Source organism: Anopheles moucheti, chromosome 2, assembly GCF_943734755.1.
Source record: "Anopheles moucheti chromosome 2, idAnoMoucSN_F20_07, whole genome shotgun sequence".
NCBI lineage: Eukaryota > Metazoa > Arthropoda > Insecta > Diptera > Culicidae > Anopheles > Anopheles moucheti.
In genome coordinates, this window is record NC_069140.1 from 98,263,136 (window position 1) to 98,276,027 (window position 12,892).

The 12,892-nt window shown below is 43.4% G+C and overlaps 1 protein-coding gene across 2 annotated transcripts in view; it reads right to left on the minus strand.

Annotated features, from left to right (window-relative positions):
• LOC128298853 (MOXD1 homolog 2-like) overlaps positions 1 to 12,892 on the minus strand; it is a 154,643-nt gene that overhangs the window by 17,199 nt on the left and 124,552 nt on the right. For both annotated transcript variants that reach the window (XM_053034650.1, XM_053034651.1), the window contains exon 3: positions 3,511 to 3,666. In XM_053034650.1, the coding sequence (XP_052890610.1) occupies positions 3,511 to 3,666 (156 nt within the window). The remainder of the gene's footprint in view (positions 1 to 3,510; positions 3,667 to 12,892) is intronic.

Here is a 12,892-nt window from a genome sequence, read left to right on the forward strand (position 1 = left end):
ATCAATTACGCGTGATGCACTATTTTCTCCCGCGGATGTAAGATGCATCATCGCATAAAACGTTACTTAAGCCCTTCGGAGCAAAACGAGCGCACAAGAGCGAGAGTGTGTCCGACCCAGATGCAAGAGTGCTTTCTCGAGATTGCACACACATGTTATTTAATCCCAGCCCAAGCGCAATGCATAATTGTCGCGCAAGTGCAGCATGCGATGTGCGCCGGTGAAAGAGATGCACCCCATCCTGCAGGGGATGGGATTAGATATGGAGCGCCGGAAAACTCGCTGATTGAAAGATAATCACACAGACACACATATACGACGTGCCGATGGATGGAAAATTGCCGCTTTATGGATTTTAATTACGCACCGCGATTGCAATTTTGTTTGCACTCTTTTTGGACCTCTGGGAGCCCTATTCCCAGCATCTGCTCGTAATCTTCACGTAACGTTGCAAATGCCCAGCTCTCGGTAACGGTATTGCCGGGCACGTGGAAGATAAAACCGCATCCTCTAAACCACAACGACGCTGTAACGATCGGTTACCGCGAAACATCCAAACACCTTTTCGGGGTTACACGGGGTTAGTGTCACACACCCGCGTCGCGTGTTCCCCACATACTGGAACAGCACATAAACACGTGACGGTGGTTTTTGTCGCGCACCGCGAGGGCGAAAATTGTTGTAAAACAAAGGCTAAATCCCCCTTCCGAATCCAACCGAACACCGCAGCAAACAAATGAGTTCTTGATGGAGCTCCATGAATGATTGATTGCAGCAGCCAAAGGTGACCACCAGGTTGGGTGGGGGTCCCTCCATTTATCCTAATAGTATCGATTTGGGTTGGGACATCACTTTTTTCAATCTAATCGCGTTGCTGCAGCACGTTGTCACGCGGGTGTACGTGTACACATTGTGAACGAATTATGGAAATGAGCAGACGCGGGCGTGTTGCGCATAGAACGTGCGATTAATTATACGCGATAGGAAAAATCTGAATCGATAGGAGACGGTGGATTGTTGTTGGTAATTATAGCCGGTTGGATTGGGTTTTAATATTTTATGTAATAGCAGGTCAGGCTCTGTTTTTTGTTGGTACGGTGTGTTCCAAACCATTAGCGTACCGATCGACCGCTATTATCGAACATATGGGTTTGATGCTTAGATTGGGATTAGGTTAGCTCATTTATAAATGAAGGTGATCCATCACAAATCTGGGTATAATAATATTATTTTTTTGTTCAAATCAAAGGCAAACATAAATGTTTTGCTACGTATTAAACAATTTGTTATTACCTTAATGCTAACAATAATTAAATATGAGCCTAATTAACGACTTTCATTTATTAATAAACCTTAAAAATGATAACAAAGTAAAGGGTCTTGAAAAAACCGCTATATAAATTTTAGTTGGAGGAGACGCAAAACGTTTCCATGGTAACATTATTTCCAACACCCTTGGATCTTTTTTTGTGCGTGGAGCATTTTTGGTTTCCCAGCTCTTCTTTAACATCCTTTCTTTCGCTAGGCCTTCTATGATCCCCTCGCCAGAAATTTATTTTTCCATGTGTACTAGAGAAGTGCACGCTGAGTAAGAGTGAGTGAGTGATTTGAAACCTTCGAGAGAGTGAATGAGTATAAATCAGCACGAAGAGTTTTTATGACTCCTTTAACCACTCTTTTGTGCCTATACTCACTCTCACTCTCTGTGCCGACTAGAAACTCACACAGGAGTGAGTATAACTGTTTTATCACTCTTTGGATTATAATCACTCTGCAAGAGTGAGTAAAAGAGTATTATCACTCTTTTGAGATTGTAAACACCGATGATGAGTGAGCAAACGTGTTTTGTCACTCTCTTTGAATTTTAATGCCCGCCAGGAGATTTCGGGTTAGTAAGAGTGAGTAAAATGTGTTGTTTCTCTTGTTGGATTATAAACATTGAGTAAAATAGGAACAGTTTGAATGAAGAACTGGTAAAAACCTTAATGCAGTGTAATACTTTTAATAAATCTCAAAACAGTGAATAAAGGTTTCAAATCTTTAAACCCACTCTTTGACTCTGATTCAAATCCTTGAAAAGAGTGATTATTCTCATCTCTAATGTGTACTATGATTTTACCAAATGGAAGTTACACAAGAAATGACAGAAATAAAATAAATAAATACTAATTTGGTATACTAGAGATATACTATTTAGTATACGGGGATATACTATATTAGAAAAAAATAAAATAAATAAAATAAATAAAATGATGTCCACCAATTGGGAAGAAACCCTCTTTTTAAACATCTTTGAGTTTACGTACACAACGGAATTCTGTTGCATAGCCCTGTAACCGGGCTGATTAGCTAGTCTTTACAAAATTCATATGAACATGAACTGCACGCTCTTTTTTTGAACGCTTTTCATTTATCATGCATTATGTCATTATCAAAATAAAGAAATCTCTTTATGGTGCGGAAATCTCGGCAAAACCCGGGCTCCCTTTTAAAGACATACCCCCAAAAATCAATATTTGAACGGTTTCGTGTGCAAACAACATGCTTCAACCGATAGCTTTCGATTTGTACACGCATTTTACCACCGACCTGAATGCGACGATGGACGATTTGTGATTGACTTTGCAGCAACCGGCCGCTCGCTCGGTTGAATTGTTTCGTAAACAACCGTCGGCTTCACCGAAACTCCGGCGCCGGTTTGCAGGTGGTTGTGGCTGGGGCCCACCGCAGCATCGATTTTCGGTACCTTGCGGCCACACTCGGCGGTGTAAACGCGGTTTTTTTTTTGTTGTTGTCTTTTTTCCACTGCTGACGCAGCTCAACGCTCAACTTTATCGTACGAGAAATTAATTACAATCGCGGACAGTGAGCCCCCGTTGAAGAGTGATGCACACGACGCGCGTTTCTCCCTTCGGGGCATCCCCTTCTGCACCTTCACGCAAAATCGATCAAGCCTTTCGCACACACTTTGTGTGCCCTACTTCCTTTGATGCAGTTGCTGTCTTCGGGCACCGTTCGCTTTCAATCCGCTGCCCAGTGGCCCTTATGTCACAACGGCCAGCCCGGTCAAGCCAAATGGAGACGTTCGAGATCGATCGAGTGCTTTCAGCGGCAAGTGGCAGCGTTAAAGTACTCTTAAAGCCGTCCACTTTTGAAGCGACGTTAACGTATGCAAAAAAAAGGGAGAAGCGGTCAATGATACACGCACACCGACGCGTTCTTTAATGCGACAAAAAAAAAATCCCCAACCGAAGTGCATTGTGTTTATTGTTATTTTCGAAAAAAAAACGTAATGAGACACGACTATAGGTAGCTTGCGCAAGTAAAATTCGATACGCCCCAAGGAAGGAGTCGTAATGAGAGGATGAATAAATATGTCGCCGTCTGGCATCAGAGCGGGTCACGTAAAGGTCACACTGGCAAGACACTTAATGTACGTTCGCGATCGTTTATCTTGTAATGAAGACGGTGTAGTACTCCCCGAATTCCGAAAACCCCACCACCACTTACCGTGATTGGTACGTCGTACGCCACGTCACACGTGTCCAGTTTGCGCTTGAAACGCAGCACGGTGTGCGTTTGGTTCTCGTAGCCCAGCAGCAGCACGTAATCCTGCGAGGAGTCGACCAACGGTTCACCATTGCCATGCTTCTTCACGTGTCGATCCTGTGGATGGAAAAGCAGAAACATTCCCGACGTTAGTATTTTTTATAGCTGCTTATTCTCGCCTTGTTCTCGTTGGGGTGTGTTGTGAAAAGCCTTCTTCTTGCCACCCTTTCGATACATATCATTAAGGTTGGTGCAACACACCATTTACAGTACACCTGTTTTGGGGACGTCCAAAATAGCATCATTATTTCTTCAACCACTTGAAATAATGCTGAGCAAACAGTGGCGTACCGGCACGCACAAATTAATGATTAATGTGTTTGTGGTTATCTTGAGCATGGCTGAAGGGTGGAAGCTTCTGAACTTGCAGGAATTACAGGCTGAGTCACCAAAATGTTCCATGTTCCTTCTTCCGGACCCAGGTTATATTTTCACTGCTTTCTTTATCAATAAATAAAAACAAACCCACTTTGCAAAAGTGAAATAGAACCAAGGGGGAAGTCGAACCACCCCCTAAAACACGGTGGCCTCCTGAAGTAGTTCTCAGTGCCTAATCTGCATTTCAAATCGTACGCACCCCGATGTTTTTTTTTCGTATGTTTCTCCCGGTTGATTTGTCAGCGCCAAAGCGCCCTATCTCCCAATGTCTGACTGACTGTACTCGTCGGGGTGGTTGCTCTGTTTCTCCCCTTTTTCAAATCGACAACGCAGCGCACACCGTACGTAATTATCGAACGGTGTTGAATGTTTATGTTCTTTGCGTGCCGTGTTTTTTTTCTTTTTACTTTGTTTACCCTGTGCCGGGCGGATGGCCGATGGAACGACCTTCTCGTGGTCGGATTCGGTGGAGTTGACTTCATCTCGTGCAACTCATTAAAATAACAACGCCGATCGCAACTCGCATCCGCAAGTACCCACCCTTTGGCTGCGGAGGAAAGGAAGTGCGAACTTGCTACCACTTGCCGTGCTGTTCAAGCTCGCAGCTATTGTCTCGTCCAGACGATACTCGTAAAGCGAAGCGTCGAATGATCGAAACGAGAAGATGAAGAAAAAAAATACGTAAATCGTACCGCTGGACGAGGAGGAAAAAAACCCACAATTATTCGCAACTCTAACTCCAACTCCATCAGCAGCGTACAACAGTGTTGTTACGCGTGTTTTAGCCTTTCCATCGGCGCGTCCTATCTACGCGACAACGAGCGTACGGTAAGAGCGCTTAAAAATTGAAATCAGTGCGTCTGTGACTTTTAACTGACCCCCAGAGAGTAAGGTGACTTTGGGTTTGGCAGAGACGTACAGAACAGGCTGATCTCCCCTGATTGACCGCAATTATTCAATTACGCTTCACGGCACGAATTGGAATGCTTCTGGTTCTGGTGCTAGGCGCTCCCAAAAAGGTCATGAATCAGCATGGACGGAAGCTCGTTGTTTGCGCTGCGCTGCTGCGACACAAGATTAAGACACCCCGCAATCGATTCGATCGATATTGTGTTCGATATTCATTAGTCACGTCCTCTTCTTGTGCTGTGTGGTGTGTTTGTAAATTAGGTACAGACCAAAACGAAAAAAACCAGACCGGGAAGCTTGATGATAGGGTAGTGTTTTCTGATCCTGTGCAGCATGTTACGGTGCAGTTGTAGCTTTAATTAAAATCCGACTCGCTACTACAGTGCGAGAGACTGGGAGCAGTAAAAGCGACAAAAAAAAACAATCGGCTCGAATATAGATACACACGAAATTCCCGACAGCAATCGCGGTTACGGATTTGGTGGAGCTGTGGCGAGCGCAAGTACAACATTCTCGAGTTCCGCAGTTTGCAATTCCCTAGTGAAAGTTCTCGCGCATCTATTCCGTTGGGCGCTTCGAGCAATCACACAATCCCGCGAGCAATTCGCTCGTTTCCTTTCGAAATTACTACTTCCATACGGGCACGAGTTACGGACACGGTACAGTAACTCTTCCTTTCGTACACGGATTGTGTGCAGTGGCAGCATCGAATTGAGACGATGAAGCCATAATTAAAACCAACCAATTAGCCGTTTAGTTCTTGACGAGGGAGACGTTCATTAGGAACTCGATATGGGAGCGTCGTTATCAGGTTCGGACAGTGGGAATGTTGCCGGTTACGGTGAGAAAGAAACATGTAACGAATGCATTCTGTTTGGAATTATAAAATACCTTTGGGATTGGTGTTGAAGATCGAAGCAAAATCAATGCTTTAATACATAAGTCATGCTACATCATATAGGAGAGAGTGTGCTTCTTTTATGATACATTTATTGGGATCTTCTAAGAATTATTAGGGCTCATTCAATTATTACGTAACGCTGATAGGGGGGAGGGGGTTTTACTTTTTGTTACGTAACATACAATAAGATTATACTTAAATTCCCGCTTCATAGCATATGTCACATATACCCATTGTCACATAACAAGCTTCGTCGACTCGTTAAACAGGTATTGAGCTTGAAGAGTCTATAGTCATAGTCTCTTAGCAAATGCAGTGAAAATTTTAAAATCTGCTGCCATATATCCAAATTAATCTTCAAAATTATAAAAGTAGTTTTCCTAAACCCCCTACGGACGAGCGCCATCATTAATCCCGGTCTGTTTGGTGGACCCAGCAACGTCATCCATCTATCTTAACTTGGGCCTACCAAGCTTCCTCTGTCCATGAGGACGACCTAAAACGGCTTTTTGGACAGGGTCGTCCGGTGTCATTCTAATGACGGGACCAGTAGTACGACGGTAGGTTCGCCGTACAACTCATAGAGCTCATCGTTGTAGCGGCTCCATTGTCCTTCCACAAATACGGGGACAAAGATCCTTCCGAGCATCTTCCTCTCGAACGCAGCTAAGAGGGTTTCATCAATTTTGGACAAAGTCTATGTCTCACAGGCGTATGTAAGTACTACAGCTATATACTCCCAGCTTCGTTCAACTGAAAATTATTCACTAAATCTACTTTACCAACAAATGTATTTATACTGTCGCCATTTTTTTAGATCCTTTAAATCTGTGTTTTATAAAAAAAAGTAAGTCAAAAAGGCGAATGAATAGTGAGTATCAACAGAAGACAACTACGCAAAAGAAAGGTTGCTAGATAAATAAGAGAGGAATAGTATTGTTAAATAATTTAGATACGAATTCTTTTTCTTAAAAGATTACATCGATTCGCTATGATACCATGTAATGTAAACTGTAATGTAAACTCTCAAACCAGCTTTTTAAGCCTTTTAAATGGACGATTACCGAATGAATCCTACGTTTGGAATCTGTAGTGTTAAAGACTTGTATATGAAGCGTCTTAAGGAAATTGATATCTTTATCCAGAACCTATCGAACCTTGGTTTAGTTAACTTGGTACATGCCGATGATACCAATTATATTGATGAAAGATACGGACAGCCTGAAAACAAACATGGTTGATGAAGTATCGTATGCAGAATCGTAGCTGTATAGATCGAAGTAGGTTCTAAATCCGCTTTAAATTATTAGCAACGATCAAGCAACTCAGCCGCGCGTGAGAAGTAAATTTATTAGGCAGTATACAAGGTCTGTGTAGGATAGAGGTCGAGTAATATAGAGCAATTTGACAAGTAGCCAAAAGTTCGTTACACGTGATTTGACGTTTGGACGCCCTTTTCCATTCAAATGTTTTGTGTGTAGTTGTGTTGATTAATCGGGATATAGTAAACAAGTAGGCTAGACGCAAGGAATCTTACACGGGCGACGAAATGTCAAATGAAATCCAAAATGGCGAACCTCTATCTTGGCTATTACTCGACCTCTATCCTACACAGACCTTGGGCAGTATGTTTGTTTCTTTTTGCATTAGTCGAAATACGTTGGAATTACAAAGATTATTTAAGAATTTTTTTTTTTAACAAAAGGGGGGGGGGTCAACGAAATGTTACGTAATTAATGGAGGGATGTTGCGTCCAGTGTTACGTTATGTCACAATAGGGGGGGTCGAAAATTGACAATTTTCGCGTTACGTAATAAATGAATGAGCCCTTATATTGCTGCTGTATCAAAAATATGGTCCAGCGTGTCTACTTTCAAAAATTGGAGGTAAAATTTTTGGAGGATGTTCAGAGGGATCGTCGGTGCATGTCATCAGAATAACGTCAGACAGACATAAACAGAGGAGACGCAGAAAGTGAACCGTTAGTGGTTCGCAAGACTCTTCGCAGTAGTTGAAGACCGAAAAGCGGTTATAGCGCGAAAAAAGTAAAAGATATTTACATTTTCCAACCTGAAAAACATATCAGCCCATTTTTGTCACATCATCAAAACGAAAACCGAACGAAAACATTACCCCGTGCATGTCGCTTATCTCTGGCACAATAAAATGTTACATTTAATTTTTTATCATACCATCGCATGCATGTCGCGGTGCTCATGAATTTCACAGCAAAAACGACGTGCACGTATGCGTGTACCGACCATCTGTGTCCCGTGAATAGGGGAGCAACCGCCCAAAAAACCAAATGGCAAACAGATGGCAAACAGTGTGTCGCGGAAGTGATACTAATACCGGTTTCCTCCCGCTTTTCACACGCGGTTATCATGGTTATCATTCAACGCGATGCTCTCTTCCACGTTTTTTTCGCTGGATGGCATCGTCAAGAAGAACCTCCAGAAAATCGATCAATATGCGTGAGTTTGCTCCTGAAGGACGTTCGGTGTGTTAGCTGCCTCAGCTGGTAGACGACATTTCTTCAGGGGCTTCCGGTTCCCTTTCCATTGTGTGCGATTGAGTGTGTCACCGGCACTTCCGGGAAAATGCGGGAGGTTTTCCTTCACAATTGCGTTACTACGGTGTACACATTACTCGCACCTCATTGTCGGGCGTAGAAGAGGAGAGACTGTGCGCGACCGTGTGCCCGGAAATGCCTTTGGAAGGTTGGCATTTTCCGACACCGCCAGCCAGCCACGCGAGAACCGGGACCGGGTCTCAATTACCGGGAATACATGTACTTGGATCCATCATCTGATACGCTCGAACAGTCAATGGAAAGGTTGCCCTCTCTGTGCGGGGTGCAAACAAAAAAAAAAACCCGATTCACCCGGTCCATTTGCCCTGCTCCATCATCACCAGAATGACGACAAGCACACCAGCATCATCATCATGACTGTCCTCCTCCTTCTTCTCCTCATCACCATTTTCGCCGGATGGATGGTGTTGATGTCGTTTCGGGTTCCCGGAAAATCCTGGCCCCTTTCGCTGCCGTGGCTGATTTCCATTACTGCCGCTGAACATTCCTGTGAACGCGCATTACGACGCGAACGCACGCCACTTCTGCGGCGGCTCTCTGTCTGTCCGTCCGTCCGTCCGAACGATGAACGGAAAATTGTGCAGGAAATTGAATTTTATCGCACAATAATATGATTTCGATTTCGTACCGTGTTGCTTTGAGGTGGCAAGCAACAACACAAAAAACGACGGCTCAGCTGAGCGACACTTTACGGCACGGCACGGAACGGAATTCCAAGTGCGATAAATAAGAAAGTCAGTGTTGCAAATCGCGATTGAGCCGAACGTGATAGCGAAAAGAAATCTCCACCCCGGGACAAGAACACATCCGGAAATTCGATTCGCGATGCGCGCGCTACCTCGCGATGGTGATAATTGAATTGATTTAAACATTGCCACAGCGAAACAACGCCCGCAATATGTCTCGGGGGCTTCTTCCTCCTGAAGGCAGGAATTAAATAGCTTTTGCATTTGCAAATTTGCCCCGGCACGGTAAAGAATTTTGGGCCCCCCCCGAAGAAAAGACTGAAGGCGAATAATTAATGAGGTACAGAGAGCGTACCGAGAGCGACTGTGTTACTTTTGTCATTCTTTGAAGAACAAAAATACTTTGGGTAAAAAATGTGATGATAAATATGCAAATCGTGCACCAAACTTCGGGTACAGGGTACAGCGAAAGTGGCACCGAGTTTATGCATGCAGATTAAATTCAACAACGAATCAACAACAAAACCGGCAACAAGGAATGGGTGGTGGTGTACCGATTGTTTCGTTATTAAATTACGGCACTTGTGCGAGATTGTTACGCACGCTGCGATGCGTAATGTGCGCAAGAAATTATTTCTGTTTGGAGTGGAAATAAATGGGCAACAAAAAGAAGGCACATTGATTCAAAAGATAACCAATAACGCAAGCGGGCGTAGGAGGGGTTAGAATTTATTAGAGAAAGCCAGGATATTTTGACAGTCTTTTAACCATGTTTGATTTTTGTCAATACGAATTATGCGCTAGTCAGCATCTTGTTTGAAAAAAATGATACTTATCGTGATGTTTTGTAGTAGAAATTATGAGGCGAGATATATAAATTTATTAAAAAATCGTATACTCAAAAAATAAATCTTATCTGGTAAAAAGACCCTTGGTTTTTTGTAGTATATGTTATAATGAATAAATTCCTACCAAAAACAACCCCACCAAACATGGCTGATAATGACACTTGGCTCCTAACAACTGGAAAAATGACACTTGGACATAATTCACGCATAAAAGTGATCATTACAACAATTACTCGCTTGAAAACCCTTTAAATGGGGGACAATGTTCTAATTGACCAGCGCGTGTAATTTAAAACACTCCCAAAAGCGTTGAGTTTCCGCCAAGACCGCCAACTAAATACTGCGTGGACCGTTACTTTTTGACATCTTGTGACATTTAAAAGTACAATTATCGACCAACACCCTCTAGGAAAAAAATGCCATCCGTTAGATCATTAAAACTAGAATACGCACCCGATGATAGAAGAGGTATCGCGTCTATTCCTCAAAAAAAAAAACACATATACCCATAATCATACCAATTAGGCACTATTGTCCGGACTACATAATGACCACCTTTAGTACAGTGAGCGATATACAGAATGAAACTTTCTGCCACAACAGCATCAAAACCCTCTGCTTTTTTGGAACTCGCGTCTAACCGCGGCACATTGTCACATTAGCTGTGCATTTGCGTGTTCGCGTGCCCGATCGCACGCCAGACACACACGCACCGGCCAAGGGAGAATTATGACAGGCATCGTGATGATAAACACGATGAAAAGCAGAGAGAAATGGGCAAATAATTTCGGGTGAATGGATCGAAAATGTTTTCGGAAACTCGCACACCAGTTCCTTCGCCGGTCCCTACTGGGATGGCAGCTCCCAAACAGCAATGGGAGACGAATAGGTAAAATAAACACTTCTGATCTGTATATTCCGGCCGGAGATCGAGATCGCGCGGGTTGTTTCCTATCAAAAGGGTGCCTGGTGTTCTCTCCCCCCCGGTGTGTCGTGCTTGGTTTATTTTCGTGTTTTCGTGGGTTTTGTTTTGCTCTCGGCCAATATCCAACGAGAGCAATTGTTCGGCTGTCACTGGCTCCTCCACCGAAGGGGGTTTCTTTATTCTTCGCTGTAGCTCCGCTTTTGTATCCAACCCGTGTCTACTTCTGGAGGTTCTGGACCACCGTGTGGGGAGCTCTGGAAGCAAGAAAAAACGGAAAACCATCGGAGGGTTTTCGTCTCCAGTATCTCGGGGGAACTGATCTAGTTTTTGGGCAGATTAAACTGAGGATCACAGCGTGATGAAGAGTAGAGGTGAGTGTAAGTCGAAAGAAAACGGTTCGGGGCACGAAATTCAGCATGGAAGCGTGGTCTAAAGGCTAGCTCTCTCCCCTTTCTCAGACATTCCTCTATTCTCCAAAGCCCTTTGCCCGAACGGGTCGACCTTTCCACGTTTCATAACAGCTGAAACAGAGTTGGGGTGTGGATGGTGTTTTGATATGATTTCATACCTTGCGTTCCCACAGCGCACCATGCGTCGCATAGCCGAAATCTATGCCCCGAGGTGCGAAAGGGTTGTTTGATTGATGGGTCCTAAGGTGAGGCCCTTTTACGTTCCACTTTCACTTATGCTGCGTGCCAAATCAGAAAAATTTTTTTTAAAGAGCATCTTCGAAATTGATAGAATATTTTGCTTAAACTACTGCTACTGTCGAATCGATGTATACAGTGTTAATGAGAAAAGATAAAATAAGATCAATATGGAATTTTAAATTATATATGTTTGGAATTTTCTGAAGGTATAGCTCATTAACTGAAAATCGAATGCTAAATAGTTCGTAAACAAAACAGAGATAACACTGAAGTAGAAGTTGACTGTAATGCGATACTCTCTGGTTTCTTTGTGCATTAATAAAAGAACACGTGATTTTGCTTGATGTCGCTGTGTGTCCACTCCTTTTTTATTTCCGGCTGTCACTGAACTGTCAAATTTTAGCTTGACTGACAGTTATGTTACGTTTACGTTTATATGCTATGTTTAGTTGCTGGAGTTTAACCGCTACAACTGTGTTGAAGGATTCAAATACAACGGTTTACATATCAAATTATGTTTTCTTATTAGTTATAGAAAATGTTCAACAATTTTTAACAACTTGCTGTTTACTTTCATCTCAATAAATCCATTCAACGAAGGCAATTATTATCAAGCCATAGAAATCTTCGCTGAAAACTGCCCAAAACGCTTCACATTGCATTAAAGTTACCTTGGCCGAATGGGGCCAGTACAGCGATTTCAACGAGAAAATTAGCCGAGTTGGCTTCAATAAAGACGTTGTGCTTAAAATCTATTTCCGCATCTATTATTCGTCCACCACTTCGACTCGTGCTTCGACTGTGCTTCGACTGAACCACAACGCACACGCTGTCATTCAAATTAGCCTTCCAAATGGGATTGTTTACTTATCCTTGACAATCTTAACCTCCCGCCGTTTCATTCATCGTTTTGTTTCAGATATGTGTCCGTCCGAAGCGACGTCGTGTGTACTTAAAATAAATGCAATTGCTGATGGTGGAGGGGCAAGGGTAAGTTAGGCAGGTGAACCGTTTTTCCGCCCATTTTTCCATACACAGACACTCGTGCTGGCTACTTGAAACCCTTTTCCCCGAGCTTGAAATGGCACATAAGTGAAGTGATTTTCATGACGTTTAGGAAAGTGCGCCGCCGCTCTGTCTCTGCTACTCCACACCGAGAAATAGGGGTGGTGCGGCCTGAGATTTCACCCATATTGGAGGTTTTGAGTAGCAATTTTTGCACACGCACAAACACACACACTGTCAATGACGTACGCCCGGTCGAGTCCATTATGAGAAGTGGCCAGTTGAACGATAATTACCGCGTAGGAAGGCCACACGCTTTGTCCACGGCGTGGAGTAGTGCCTCGCAGTAAGAGATCTTGGTGGGGGCCTTGCTTGGGGTTTTCTTTTC